General features: G+C 34.2%; 1 protein-coding gene across 3 annotated transcripts in view; it reads left to right on the forward strand.

The window, feature by feature from the left end:
- CFTR (CF transmembrane conductance regulator) overlaps nt 1-15,638 on the forward strand; it is a 192,751-nt gene that overhangs the window by 96,684 nt on the left and 80,429 nt on the right. For all 3 annotated transcript variants that reach the window (XM_077116506.1, XM_077116591.1, XM_077116678.1), the window contains 2 exons: nt 11,926-12,020; nt 14,842-14,928. In XM_077116506.1, coding sequence (XP_076972621.1) covers nt 11,926-12,020; nt 14,842-14,928 — 182 coding nt within the window. The remainder of the gene's footprint in view (nt 1-11,925; nt 12,021-14,841; nt 14,929-15,638) is intronic.

Consider the following 15,638-nt stretch of genomic DNA (forward strand, 5'->3'; position numbering starts at 1 on the left):
TTTTGGGTCATAGGCTCTTAGTGGGCTTTGCCAAACCTTCTTTAGGCTGCATGGTGGCCAAGAGTGCTACCATCCAACTTTTCTCTTTTTCTCCTTCATTCAGAGTTGGACTTGAACTGAAGTCTGACAGTTTCCCCAGCCCTCCCTGCCTCTCTCCCTATTTCCTTCTACAAAGGCACTTCCCCTAACTATTTGCAAAGTTAATAGGGTCTTAGCACCTGTGACTTGGAGGACCTGGACTAACACAGTTACATACATTGTGATTACCATCCCCCAGTGTACTGTCATTTGTTGTAGAGATTTTCCATTTTCATGTAGTCCATTTTATCCACATTTTTCTTTGTGGTTTGTAATTTCTGTGTCTTCTTGAAGACATCTTTCTAAAATAAAACATGAAGATATTTTATAGTCTCAATAGTTTTAAAGTTTCAATTTTCACTTTTAGGACAATAAACCATTAGGATTAATTTTTGTATATGGTGTGGGTTAGGGATCTAATTTTATTGTCTTCCATATGGAGACTCATTTTTTAAATCTATTCCATTCATCTGTTTATTTATTCTCATACAGTATCCATTTCAAAAATGCCAATAAAGTTATTATTATTTAATTTTATTTATTATTTAGGGTTAGGGAGTGTGCTATGCTGATGCACCCCAGTGTCTCAGGCTGACCAGAAAGACAAGTGGGAACCACTCATGGTAAGGTTGGGCTGAGGAAGACACAAATGTTCTCCCAGGCACTGAGTAAAACTCAGCTCAAAAGTCAGCTCCTTCATTAAGCCATCCCTCATACCCCTACAAGATTGTCAGCTCCTGAAGGCAGGGGCTATTCCTTAACCATCTCTGTCCTGCTTAAAATACTTTGCTCATTTTTAGAACATATGTCTATAATAATTTAAGCCTGTCTTTGCTCCCAAAACATAAAACAAATCACAACCATGCCCTTACCCTTGAGAAGCTCATAGCCTTCAAGACTAGGGACATGTAAACAATTAAGAAGAGAAGGGATGAAAACTCTTACAGCACATGGAACAGAAAAGGCAGTAAATAATTGTGGGGGTGTTCAGGGAAGAATTTAAAGAGATAATTAATTATTTTATTGATTTTGAAGGTGTTTGCCATATGAAGAAGCATATGGCATTCTAGATAGCAGGAATCGCAAATGCAAAAGCACAGAATGGTGAAAATTATAAGTTTGGAGAACAGTGAAAACTTCAGAGTGGTTAGAGGTAATGGGAATTTCGAGGAGTGCTGGGAGGGGTGGCTGAAGAAGTAAGCTGGGAAAAGTCTCATATGCTATTTTTGAAAGTTTGGGCTTTATTCTGAAGTTCACAAGAATTCAATATTTTTTGTCTTGTATAGTTTATTTTAAGTAGGATCATGACACGGTCAGTTTGAATGAATGAACGACTTGAGTTGTTTAAAGTAATGTGGATCACACAGTCTACTGTCTTTAAAGTTATTTTTTAGCCAAGCTATCCTCTAACAACTGAGAAAAATTGACTTTCCTATATTTTAAGTGCATTATATCTTATAAAGTGTTCTCAATGAGTCAACTGTAATTATGTTACATGACAGTATTAAAGAGAGTAATTATTTGGAAAGTGAAACAACTAAATTCCTAGGAACTCCATATCTTCCACATGTCCTAGTTTTTTGTAAGATAAGAAAAAGAACCTAGTTGAGAAGCAAAATAATCACCCCTTCTTACTTACGCAGGATTCTTTGCCTATCTCAGTACCATAATAATGAATGATGGAGACCAATCTCCATGAATACATGCATGCATAAATTCATGCATTTGTGTGGCACAAAATACACACACATACATGTGTGTATACTACCTACATATATGCAGACATATCTGTATATGTGTATGTATATTCAAATGTATGTATAGGTGTATGCACATATATATCCAAATCATTAAAATTAGAATTTTGGGTATCAGCTGTGATAATCTCTGGTTATAGGCATTATACTTGTATATGAAAGTGATATTTTATAGGCCATTAGAGTATTAGTGAAGAAAGCAATGCTAAGAATAAAGTCTAATACTTGAAACATCTTCAATTTCCTACCAGTTTAGACCTTTTTCTAGTAGTCCCAAAGATCTCTCCTGTTAAGTTTAACCCAACCCCGATTTTTTTTGAGTTCTACTAATGAAAGTTTTTAAAATTCTGTTGAGGATTTTAGTATGTACAAAGTAAGCCCTTCTAGTTTCACTTTTCCTTCTCCCACTCTAAAGAAGCTATAGTTTCTCCACTTTTTTTTTTAACATTTTTAATCATGAAATTTAGCAAAAAAAAAAAAAAAAACCCCAATAAATTTCAAACAAGTAGTTATAGAACAGCAATAAATTTCAAACAAGTAGCTATAGATTTCAGGGTTTGGTGGGAGCTACAGTTTCAGAATTTTTAGGTGTTTCCTTATAATTACTCCAAGACACTGGAGACTGAAAGAAATATCAATATAATGATTGAGCAGTCATACTCATTTGTTAAATCCTATCTTCTGTGTTATAAATCCTCCTTCTCCTTTGATCCTTCTCCCAATCTTCAGGGGGTTTTGGGCTTTAACCATTTTAACTCTTTCATATTGGAAAGGGATTGGAACCCCCTTTATATGGGATGGGGGTTGGAACAAGTTGATGTTCTTGGAGAGGCTGGCCTTAGCTTCTTTTTAAGAAGTCATTTTTCTGCAGGGTTTCTATTGAAAATGTCTGACTAAGCATATTAGCCATGCTTGGTAAGAGGTAAAGTTGTTCACCTTTTACTTTGCCAGTTGAAAATACATACCTTGAATAGTAAAGTGTTTATTGGCTGTAAGTTAATTTAAATTAGAATGTATTGAAAAGGTGAACACTTCCTACAAAAATCTATGCATGGGGCATGGCTATACTTAGAGGGAAATTTATAGCTTTAAGGCAAGCCTAAAACACACAAAATTCATATTTATCTTGAGATGTTAAGGGTAACTAAGTTGCAAAAAAGCAAAAAGAAAGAATAAAGATAAAAACTTAATGAAATAGAAAACCAACAAATAAGTGAAAGAGTTAGTAATTCCCAAAGCTGGTTCTTTGAAAAGACCAATAAAATAGATAAATCCATACTTATCTATACGAAAGAGAATACTAAAACTATTAGCAATGACAACAAAGCTTAACTATAGATATTGGCAGAATTAAAATAATTATTAAAAATATGTCACTGCAATTTTATTGCAATAAAATTAATGTCCTAATGGAACTGGAAGATTTACTAACAGAATACAAATAATCAAAATTGAACAAAGCAGTATAAATGAACTTGAATAGACAGATAACCATTGTAAAGGTGGTTCAATAGATAACACTCAAAAAGGCACTATGACTAGATGATTTGTTTTCTTCTTAAAGACTAGATGATTTTATAGCTGAATTGTATCTCATCTTTAAATAATATGTAGTTCATATATTATCTGGATTATATCAAATCATGACAAAAGATGGAAAGTTCTTCAATTCACTTTCTAAAGTCAGAATAGTTTAAGTACCAAAACCTGATAAAATAATAAAAAGAAAAATTATAGCCAATGATATTTATGAATACAGATGTTCAGCTAGAATCCAGCAGGCAGCAGGAATGAAAAATAAATAAAATATGACCAAACAAGATTTGTAATAAGAATGCAAGTGTGCTTCAATATAAAGAAGTCTCTAAATGCAGTATCTTTATTATAACAACAAGTTAAAAGAGAAAAACCATATAACAGGGTTGGTAGATGCTAAAAGGATGTTATCCCAAATTCAGTTAGGGGAAATGTTAGATTGTATATGTGGTAGCAAAATAAAATTGAAAAAAATTCCATGAAACTACACTCACAAACAGTCAGCCCTAAATTGAACCATGGACTTTAATTAATAGTACAATCGTAAAACTGGGCTATCTTAAGTAATATATAGTCCACATCAGTGCAGTGTGTTGGTGGTGTGGTGGTGTATGGGAGTCCAATATTTATGCATGATTGTTCTGTAAACCCACAACATCTCTGTTAAAGAAAAAAAAAAGGAAAAAATTCAGCAGTCATTTCTAATGACAATTCAATGTGAAAATTGAAGTAGAAAGAAACTTCCTAAATTCACTAACAATTTTCCTCAAACACCCCAAAGTGAATGCAGAAAGTTAATGGCATTTCTCTTAAAATAGGAACAATAATATATATTTATGAAAAGATTGTTCACCTAGAAAACAATCAACCAACTGACCAAACAAACAAATAAAAGCAGGGTAAATTTAAGGGAATACAATAAAATAAAATAAAATAAGATTTAAGGGAAGACAATAAAGTGGCAGGCTAAAAGGCAAACATACAAAAGTAATTAGCTTTTCTCTAACAATAACCATCTGAAATTGGAATAGAATATTATTCACATCACAAAAGTAGCAAAGCTATGAAACACTTAAGAATTTTTTCTTAAGGAAATTTACAGGATATATTTGAGGAAAATATAAACTTATTTAAGGACTAAAACAAGATCTGAATTAGTAGGAAGATAGATTGTGATTTTTAATAACATTTAGCATCTTAAAATGTGGACTTTCCTCATGCTTATGTATACATTTAACAAGATTACAATTACACTGCACTGGGGTTATTTTTTGATTTTTAACAATTAAATTTAAATGTCATATGGGAAGGGGCTATAACAAGTAAAGTGTACGTGCTTTATAGACAAGTTGGCTTAGTTTGAATCCTATCTCCATCATCTACTAGCTGCACTATCTTCAAAATGATATTTATTCTTTCTAACCTTCAATCTCCTCATATTTAAAATGGGAATAGGGTTGTAGTGAGTCTTCAAAAAGTTAAATCAGGTAAATTGCTTAAAATAGTGCCTGACACATAGTAAACATTCGCTATACATTACCTATCATTATAGAAGGCTAAATGACCAAGAAGAATAAAAAAAATCTATGAATAAGAATTATGTCTCATCAGATATTTTCATTCTTGAAACCATTAAAAACCAAAATACCAAAAAATCCAAAAGGGTTTTCCATAAGAATAGAAACGTGGATCAGAGGCACCAGAGAGCCCAGAAGCAGATCTTAAGAAATATGGGAATCTAATATATGAAGAAGATGATATATAAATTCAGTGGAACATTTATTTATTTAATGAATCATGTGTGCTATCCAAGTAAAAGAAAATAAGCTAAGATTCTCATCTCACACCATATAGAAACATAAATTGTGGCTCAAATAATTTATTTAATAAAAAAAGAGCAATAAACATTTCAAAAGAAAATTCAGGATATATATATATATTACCAGCCATTTGGGTAGTACTTTGAACCAATATAGGAATTCCAGATAGATTTATTAAGTTCATAAATATTACACCTTTGCATATGACAGGTGATATATACATAATGCAAAGAAAAATAGAAAAGATGTTTTTAACATATGTAGTAGAAGAAGTATCTGTAACATACAAAAAAATGAATTGCAAAGAGAAAGATAAAATCCAATAAAATAGACATTTCATAGAAGAACAAATTTACAAGGACAATAAGTAGTTAAAATCTCATAATAATTAAGGAAAATGCAAATTAAAATGGCAAATAAGCAGAAAATAAAATGTTATCATACCTTTTTTTGGTGGTGGTGTGGTGTGGGGAAAAGGGTTCTCTCAAATTTTCCTGGTGGGAATGTACATTTTAAAAAGCTTTATAAAGGAATTTAGCAACATCTTTTAAAAATAGAGCACATACCTTTGCTGTATCTATCCTATTCATGAAAATATATCTCATAGAAATAAAATTACAAAAGTATACTTTGTACACAGTGATATCATCAGTAAGTTTTTTTATTTTTACAGTAGCAAATGCTAAGGAAGATCAAATAGAATCCAATTGAGGTGTGCATGAAATATAAAATCTTCTATTTTGAGTCTGATCTAATTTGGATTGCCCATAAATGTGAACAAATGAATTCAAGGACAGAATTGTCTGAAGGCAGCTTGCGTTGATTTGCTTTCTTAGTATGGTATTCTGCCGTTGACTCACTAAGAAGGTTACCCTGTTGTTGATAAATAAGATATTTATTGTCTAAGTAGGTGTTTTTCATTCAGTAGTATGTCAGGCAATTAGCCGAAAATGTTATGATTTGAAAATATTCTTCTTTGTTTTTACTGCCCAAATATATTCTAGTGGAAATTTTCAAATCAAATATTACATAGTTCTAAACATCAGGATAAAGTTTCTCAGAAAAAAGAAGGTAAAGAACAGATTATCCCATGGCTGACTTTCCCCTATGATTAAATCATTTATAATAAGAAGGTAAGATGAATGAAAATAATTTGGAGCATGGCTAAAATGTTAAATAAAATTAACCAGCCATTTCCAGAGTGGTGGTGTTTGGAAGGTAGGAAGGAAGTCAAGATGTGTTCTGGGAACTTCGTGCCTACATTTACCCCATGCTTAAGAACCCAGATTTTTAGTTTAAAAGTACGTAACTACACACATAGTATGAAACTTCAGCAACAATAATACATCTGGCAAACCTGCATTTTGAACTCAGGGCTTCTGATTCTAAGTCCAGTGCTTTTACCGTACAATCATATCCTTCTTTGTACATCCTTACAATCATATGCTAATGGAAAAGTGATCAGGCCTTAATAAAAATCTGATTTTCCTCTACTGGGAGAATCATTTGTAAAGCACTCCACTCAAGACAAAATGGAAATGATCATTGGTAAACATCTCATTAAAAAGCTACAAGTCACCAGTGTTTGAATATATATTATAGCCCAGTCTCTATATGTTAAGTCGCTTTCAATTTTATTACCATTAAAGGAAGATACTCTTATTCCCATTTTATAGATGGGGCACTGAGGCTCAGAAGAGATTTGCACAAACCTACTTATTCAATCAGTAATGGAGAAATGGCAAGAAAACAGTGTTCTCTAGCCAGTGTTGTCACTCATGTTTTGTTTTGTTTTTTCCCTATTTTGTTTAAGTTTTTTTTATTTCAGAATAAAAGTGTTATGCTTGGATTGTCACATTTTATTTTTTTGGTTTTTATTTATTGACTTGCTTTGTAATTGCTGTTTCCTTAATTCTCATACTTAACACCAATTATGAAACAGGAATCACTGTTCTACCTAGGATATCGTGAGAGGGATTGAATCACAGTGCTGTTAAGTAACTGAGATTTCATAATAAGCCTGACAGACCAGGGTTCAAATTCTGGGCCTCATGTTATTAAATTCAATATTCTAGGCTTGTTACTTATTAAGCAACCAATACAAATACAGCTTATATGACATCTGGCAGCTCTCAAAAGGGGTATCATAATTGTAATTTTGACTCAATGACTCAGGAGCAACGACACATGGATGCATTTTTGTGGCATGTACCCACAGCACACCCAACTGGAAGTGCTCCCAAGTGTGGGGAAGTCTTCACACAGAAATACCATCATTCTCTCTAAACCGGGCCAAGAAAGGAGAGCCCTGCAGGAGCCTGTGGCTTGCCAGGCATCTCCCCTGGCAAGCCTGGGGCTCTTCAGGGAAGCAGGGCAAGGCTCATTGCCTGACAGAGTGCCTGAAAAACCAGGCACTGGGGCACAGTCCACTGATATAGGAGCTTAAAAATAATACTGCTCTGGAAATAAAAAGGAATCAACTTAGCTTGTGGTTTAGATCAAAACAGACAAAGTAACATGGTACCAAGAAACCGTATAACAATTCCTTCCTTGAATTACTCATTTTATTAAAGCATTTTCTCCTTTCCCTCACCAGCTGTGTGTTAGGATTTGAAGAGTGGTGGAACCAATAGGTTCCAAAGCGTTGTTTCTTTTCCTTTTTGGAGGAATTTCATGTGCTTCTGTTTGATCTGAGTATGTCAAGCATAAGCTTGCTTGAGGATCTTCTGATTTCTTTATGTAATATTTTGTTTCATTCTTTTCATATAGGAAAGAAGGAAGAGAATACTATATTTTCCTTCTCCCTCCTCCTATTTCCATGGCTTGTTTTAAGTATGAATATTACAGGCTACTAAGAGAGCAATTAGTTTTTATTTAAAAATTTAAAAATGAATTTATTATTTTGTAATAAATTTGCATTTGTAGTCTTTGGACACTTAAATCCAGCAGAGATATTTACTAAAGTGTTGACTATAGTTTTTTATCTTCTATTTCTGATCTTCCTCTTCACATTTCTTGTCTCTTTTACTCTGCCAATACATTCTTGCTTTTTTTCTAAAGATATCTTCTCCTAATTATTCTTTTTCCCATTTTCTTTCTTTATTTCCTTTTCTTTATGTTCCACTTTCTTTGTAATTTAACGTTTGATTACCCTGTTTTAGTTGGTAAGCTGCTGGAATGCAATATACTGAAACAGAATGGCTTTTAAAAAGAGAATTTATTAAGTTGTAAGTTTACAATTCTAAGGCCATGAAATGTCCAATAAAGGCACTAACTAGAGGTTATCTTCTCTCAGGAAAGGCTTATGCTGTCCAGTGCTGCTTTATCGGTTGGGATGTCACATGGTTGGCATCTGCTGAGGGTTTTGAGTTCTGGACACCTGTCTCAGCGGGAAGGCATACAGCAATGTCTGCTATACTTTCTCAATTCTCAAAAGATTCAGTTTTTTAAAAAGGGAGTGGGATTTAGGGAAGGAAAATGTGAGGAAGGAGAAAGAAATGGACTGGAAAAGAAACACGTCAGCTCTTTTACTAATTGCTATAAAATGAGTGCAGAGGATGTACATATAGAACAATGCAATAGGGGCTTAAAAAGATTGGTGTTCATGATTGTGCTCTTTTAGCAAAGATGAAGATTTCAGACTCTGGGGTGTGGAATTTAGATGCAGTTCTTGTTATTTGGATGATGTCTTGGTTTGTCATGCTGCTTTGACAAATACCACACAATGGGCTGGCTTAAATAATGGGAACTCATTTACTCATGGTTTCAGAGGCTAGAAATATTGCTTCCTCCTGGGGTCACACCATGTTCTGGTGTGACTGTGCCTGTTCTTGGGGTTCCTTGGCTTAGATCTCCTGCTTCCCATCCCGTATAATGTTGTCTCCTTTCTATTCAGGTTTCCCACTGACTTCTTGCTTCTGGCTCCTACCTGTGGCTTTCTCTCACTTTGGCTGCTCCTGGTTTCTTTCTTTTTTGTAAGGTATTCAGTAACCCAGATTAAGACCCACCCTCATTCAGTTAGGCCACACCTTAACTAAAAATAACTTCTTAAAGAGACCCTATTTACAGTGGGTTCACACCCACAGGACAGCAGGTTAAGATTAAGAACGTGTCTGAATTGGGGAACATAATTCAATCCACCACAGTTGGATCCCTAGGTATGTGGTCCAGTCTATCCATTAAACAAAAGAATGGCTACTTAGACCAGTTAGAAAGAGATGAAGTGCTTGGTTTCTTGTGTCACATAACTACTAAAGGTCCTCCCCTATGCAATGCAAATATAGGCCTCAAAGACCTCTCTATGTTGTATTTCTCCAGCATCTGAGTAGCAGACTTCATTGAGTTCTGTTGCATCTCCTCCACCATGTTTTTGATCACAGGTCTGTGGATATGCATGATCACCCTAGGTTAGGTGTGTTAGCAGCAACACTGACTTGGGGACAGTGGCTAGCATGGCTCTGCCAAATAATTCTTAGTGTACAGTATCACTCATTAATTTATATGTTTTGTGAGTTTAGAGTTTGGAGTATGGTGTTCTATTTCTATGAAGTTCTATTTGTATGAAGTTTAATTTCCTATGGTAGTAACAGAAATAAGTGAACGACAAGTAATTATATCTGACACTTCAAATAGATTATGTTGGTGTAGGCCAAGGAGAGATGGTGGGTTCTATCTGGATAATGAAAGAGAAATAGCATGGGAGAATTATTTTATAGGGGGAGAGAAAAAGGGGTTTGTAACAAAAGAAAAGAACAGAGATGAATGGGGTGGGAAGTGAGTAGGTTAGGTTTTTTTGTTTTGTTTTGGACTAAAGAATTAAAATTAATTCTTCCCACTCTTCAAGTCTCAGCCCATCTCTTCCAGAAATCTTCCTAGCCTTTTCTAGCACGATTAATTTAACAATTAACCATGTACTGTTTTATAACCTATCTTAAAATGGTTCATTAAATCTTTGGGATGTTGTTTAGCTTTCCTCTGGATAATGCTTATCTTCCTAATTAGATCTCCAATTCCTTGGAGTCCAGGACTATTCCTTATAAATTCTAATCTTTTGTAATGCCTAGAACAGTTGTTGCCACAGAGTTCTTTGACTTGGAAAAAGGATGGTGAGTGAGACAGAGAGATGACAGGACAAGCAGAGTGGATAGGGAGAGGGCATAGGAATGAGTTGCTGAGAATGGTTAAAGAAGAAGGTTGTGTCAGTTGGTTAGGTAGGTGAGAGAAGGATGGAAAAGTGTTGACTTGCACCCATGGCAGCCTACTAAAGATGCTTAGTTAAGTTAAACCATGAACTATAGTAGGACAGTCATAAAATGCAGTTTTATCAATTGTAACAAATATACCACACCAATGCAAGGTATCAATAATAAGGTGCTATAAGGGAATGCTTTATTTTAGGCATGGTTGTTCTGTAAACCCACAACTTCTCTGCAGAAATGCGAATTCTCACCTTAAATCTATTCAATCAGAATCTTTCTGTGTAGGGTCAAGGAATGTTTTACCAAACTTCCATGTGATTCTGATGAATGTAAAGATTGAAAACTACTGCTTTACACAGACTTAGCACCTAATGAGTCTTATTCAAATGATCTGTTTAATTGTGAAATAGTGGTTCATTTTTGTAACCACTGACCTGGTTTTCTAGACCAGGCCAAGTTATTTCCATCCAAGATAAAGTTATTTCACAGGTGGCAAGCTGTGACATTTCATCTTCTTAAAAAAGGGCAGAAAATATTGAGTATCTGTGCCCCTCCCCAAAAGGATGCTAACTTTTGTCACCTTTAGTTTCCCATTTTGTTATGAGACTCATATCAAGGCAACCAAAATATTATTAGTCAAAAGTTGCAGCTCTAGATGATCAGAATCTAGTTTTGAAAACATGTTGACAAATCAAAGGTATAAATTATTCTTGAGAATATTTTCTTCAGTACTGACAAGGCTTATATCAATGGTCATTAAGGGAAAGAATTACATCAGAAACTGACATTTATTGAGTATTTATCAGAAATTGAATTAAACTTATTCAATCTTCTTTATAACCTTTGGAGATAGGTATTATTTTTTACATGGGCAGGCACCGGGAATTGAACCCAGGTCCTCTGGCATGGCAGGCGAGCATTCCTGCCTGCTGAGCCACCGTGGCCCACCCTGGAGATAGTTATTATTGTTCCCATAGCACAGATAAAGACGTTGAGGTCATACATAGGTAATTGGCAAGTTCAAGATGAAAACCTAAACCTGCTTCTTCTCTGTCTTTAAAAACGATGGTTAGATACTATAGGAGGGTGTGAATAATATTCTTTCAGTTTCTCTTATTAGGAGATTTATTCATTTTTTGGAGGCTTCCTTTTAAAAGAGTGAATTTAGATTGGCAGGAAAGGCACTTTAGTATGTTAATAATATTTATAGTTTGTATAATGGACTTTTGGATGATATACACACAAATTTGCATTCACATAAGTATACATATATTTTAGTTTTGGATGTTTTCCATTTTTATTTAAGGATCAAAGGTGACATTTTAAAAATTAAAGAAAATTTTACTTCAAAAATTTTAGCAATGTTTTGACCAACTAAATGAATTGCATTTGATATAGCTGTGATGCAGTGTTCAAACTTTCAATTGTGGTTGAAACAATATTCTCATAAATGATTACCTTTGAAGGAAGAAGTACCTTTCAAATTTTAATCCAACATGCTAAAAAGTCTTCTCTAATTTTTATTTTTGATAATAGGACATCGCCAAGTTTTCAGAGAAAGACAATACAGTTCTTGGAGAAGGTGGAATCACACTGAGTGGAGGTCAACGAGCAAGAATTTCTTTAGCAAGGTGAATATCTTATTGGACCATTTGGCATTTGCCATAAATATCATGCATGTAAAACATCATAGACATCACTCTATTACTTTATATTCTGATTAATTGAATATGCCTAGGGTTTTATGGATAGTAGGTTATGAATCACTTTTAAAAATACAGGCAATGATATTTTATCCAGATATGAAAATGAAGATAGCTTCTTCAAAATGCATGCCCTTATTTTGAGGTATGTATACTTGTTTGCCTTATGGTGTGGTTTACTAAAAAGGGGAAGCAGAAATCCCTGAGATTCTGCATAGCACAAGAAAAAGATGTAAATTTCTGTTACTTCCACCATACACATCCACGGTCCCTACCCTCCTGCTACCAAAGCTCTTACCTGCTTTTGACTTCTGTTAAAGCTTCTAGGTTTAGATGGACATGCACTTTCAACATAATGGATTTTCAAAACAAAAATGTCAAGGCAAATGATGCCATTTGGCTTAAAGTTGATAATCTGTAACGAGGACAAGCAGATCTAACGTTGTGGGAGTGGGAGTGAAGTCTCTCGGTAGAGATATGATTGGTCCAATCATTTTGAAAGTGTCAAAGTACAGTAATTTGTGTCAAGAAGAAAACTTTGTAGTTAAACTGTAACTCTTACTTTAGAAAATTATTTGTGATATGGGATATCAAATATTCCTCAAGTTTTATTTTAACAAAATCTTTTCATTGTGCTGCCAGAATTGTTAACCAGAAATCACATTGACTCAATGTTATAGCTCCTTTATCTTACTTCTCAAACCTGAGGAAGGAGACTAACACTCAGTGAGCACCTGCAATTGCCTGGCACTATTCTAGGTGATATGTGTGTGTGTGTGTGTGTGTGTGTGTGTGTGTGTATAATTTTATTTAATCCCCACAGAACCCTGCAAAGAAAGAATTGTTCTCCCCACTTTCACAGCATGTGATGAGATAACTGAGGCTATCAAATATTAACCTGCCGAAATGCAACCAGAGAAACAGTAGAATCAGAATTGGAACCAGATCGTTTTGACTCTTGTGTGATTACACTATGAAGTAATAATCAGTAGATGTAGATAACTCTCAGAACAATGACTTCTCTCTGCTAGAAGTTCCTTGATTTATCCATGAGCCAAAATAACACTTGTCTGAAACATTGCAACTCAAATTTAGATAAGATATCCTATATGGTTTCTAGACACCCAACATAGAATCAAGTTTATGTTTAGTGGTTTGAGATTTGGTTTTACTGTAAGGTACAGACAGTTTGAGATTGAGTAAAACAATTTTACTGAAAATAATTATTTATTGATATTCTGCTTTGAATGTATGATGTGTTCTCTAGTTTGGAATGATGAATCTATTATTTCTAATCCTTTAAGAAACCATGGTTATAGGTGTGAGGGAGAGAGAGAGAGAAGTAAGGACTGAGTGGGAGATGGAGAAAGACCTTGTTGCTGTACAATTTGTGGAGTCACTTAGCCTTTGATGTTGCTTTAAAAATAATTTACACTGAAATGGTTCTTTTAGCTCATATTTTACCTTCATTTTTTACCATTTGTTTTTCCCCTGTTACTTCTCTTGATTACATGCTGACTAAATGCAAGCTACTTCTTACAGAAAGGACCAACAATTACCTGAATCCTTGATGGTTAGGATAGGAATAGGATCACATCAGAAAATTTTATATATTATGAAGAAATTATCTCATCTGTGTTAAAATGGGAGTATGTTTCATCTTATTATTGTTCTGAGACTAATTAAATGATGATTTATTTCCTCATAAAATTCTATTTTTAATTTTAAAAGCAAAATAATGTAATCTTTTATTGTGAATTTTTCATCCTTTGCTTGTTTGGAACTTTTAAGAATATAGTACTGAGACTGAAACGATATAAAGAGTAAAATGTGTATTCAATTATACAGTGCAACAACCTCTCAATTTCTGATAGCAGTCAAAACTTTGAGAAACATTAAAGAAATATGCCACATATAAATGTTTTCTATGACATTTTATAGGACTGAAAGTGTCTCTTTGTTTCCCTAAACTGTAAAATCTTCGAGGGAGGTTTCTGTGTATCATTGCCATTGTATTCCCAACTGTCTTAGGCATCTCTCTTGCTCGGCTGCTATGACAAATACCACACAATTGGTTGGTTTAAACAATTGTCTTGGTGTTGTTCAAAAGTGTGAATATGCATCTCCCTGAGGTCTGAGCATTCCTTGGGTGTGCTGGCTTGCATCTCTGCCTCCAGTCTCATGGCAATCTCTCTCTCCTTGTGTCTGCTTTTCCTGTTTCCCCTGACTCTGGCTTCTTCCTATGTGGCCTTCTCTGACTGTATCCAAGCTTCTTCTGCTTACAGAGGACTCCAGAAATACAGATAAAAGCCCACCTTGATGCAGTTAGCCCATACCTTAACTAAGAAGAACATCTCAAAAAGTCTTATCTATAAATGGGTTCACATCCACAGGAGAGACAGTTAAGATTAAGAACATGCCTTTTGAGGGCATACGTAATTGAATCTGCTCTACCATGGTGCCTGATGCTTCATAGATACTACTGTTGTTGAAAGTTTTCTTGCTTTCTTTTTTATTTTTATTTAAGGCAATATTTAAAATTGTATGATATGGTGAGATTCAGTTAGTAACTGTTGCTTGTTGATGCCATTTACAGTTAGCAGAACCACTTCAGCAGTTTTTGGAATGTTGTGAAAACTCATAAACGTCATTATGATTTCTACCTTTGTTCTTCATTTGAAAAATCTTCTACACTAAATAACAAGGGCAGTGTTGGAGAGATCTAATTTAATTTCCAATTTCTTTTTAGAGCAGTATACAAAGATGCTGATTTGTACCTATTAGACTCTCCTTTTGGATACCTAGATGTTTTAACAGAAAAAGAAATATTTGAAAGGTATGTTTTTTGAATAGCTTACATATAATGGCCAAGCCAGAAGATAAGAAAACCATTGCAGACTGCATATTACCTCTTGAGAAATATTCCAGCATTGCTGTGACTTAGTATGACAAAATGTAACAAAGTACTCACACAAATTTGATCTTTCCTTCATGATACAGATTCAAGATCTCTTGAAGCCTTTTCTGACTACTTCGTAATAAACCATTCTCTTTCTCTCCAAACTCTTACAGCAATCACTATCCATGTAATTTTTATGATAAATTGTCTTGTAATGTATCTTCTCTTATTTTAATTGGGTATTATATTTACATTTTTGAAAACTCTTTTTTGCATGTAAGTATTTATTCTATCTCTTCCTTAGTAAATTTCCAAAGGAACTACACGTGCCAAATGTCTTAATATATTAGTATAACTGAATGCTCAGATTACTCATTTACCTCAATAACAGCTTCTAAACCTCCTCTTCAGTCATCCATAGTTCATTATTTACATTTCACTGGAGCCCGTATTAGGGCTTCAATTTATATGAAGTTCTTAAGAGAAAGAGTTCTATCGACTTGGATTCAGAGTTTCAAATTATTTTAGTGATGATAGAGTAATTTGCGAGAAGAGTCATATTCTTCTAGGAATAATGATTTTAAGTGATGGGGTTTATGTATGTGCATTATTGCTAGAAGCACCTTTCCTAGAAGTTAGTTCAATTT

The sequence above is a fragment of the Tamandua tetradactyla genome, chromosome 1 (genome assembly GCF_023851605.1).
Source record: "Tamandua tetradactyla isolate mTamTet1 chromosome 1, mTamTet1.pri, whole genome shotgun sequence".
Classification (NCBI taxonomy): domain Eukaryota; kingdom Metazoa; phylum Chordata; class Mammalia; order Pilosa; family Myrmecophagidae; genus Tamandua; species Tamandua tetradactyla.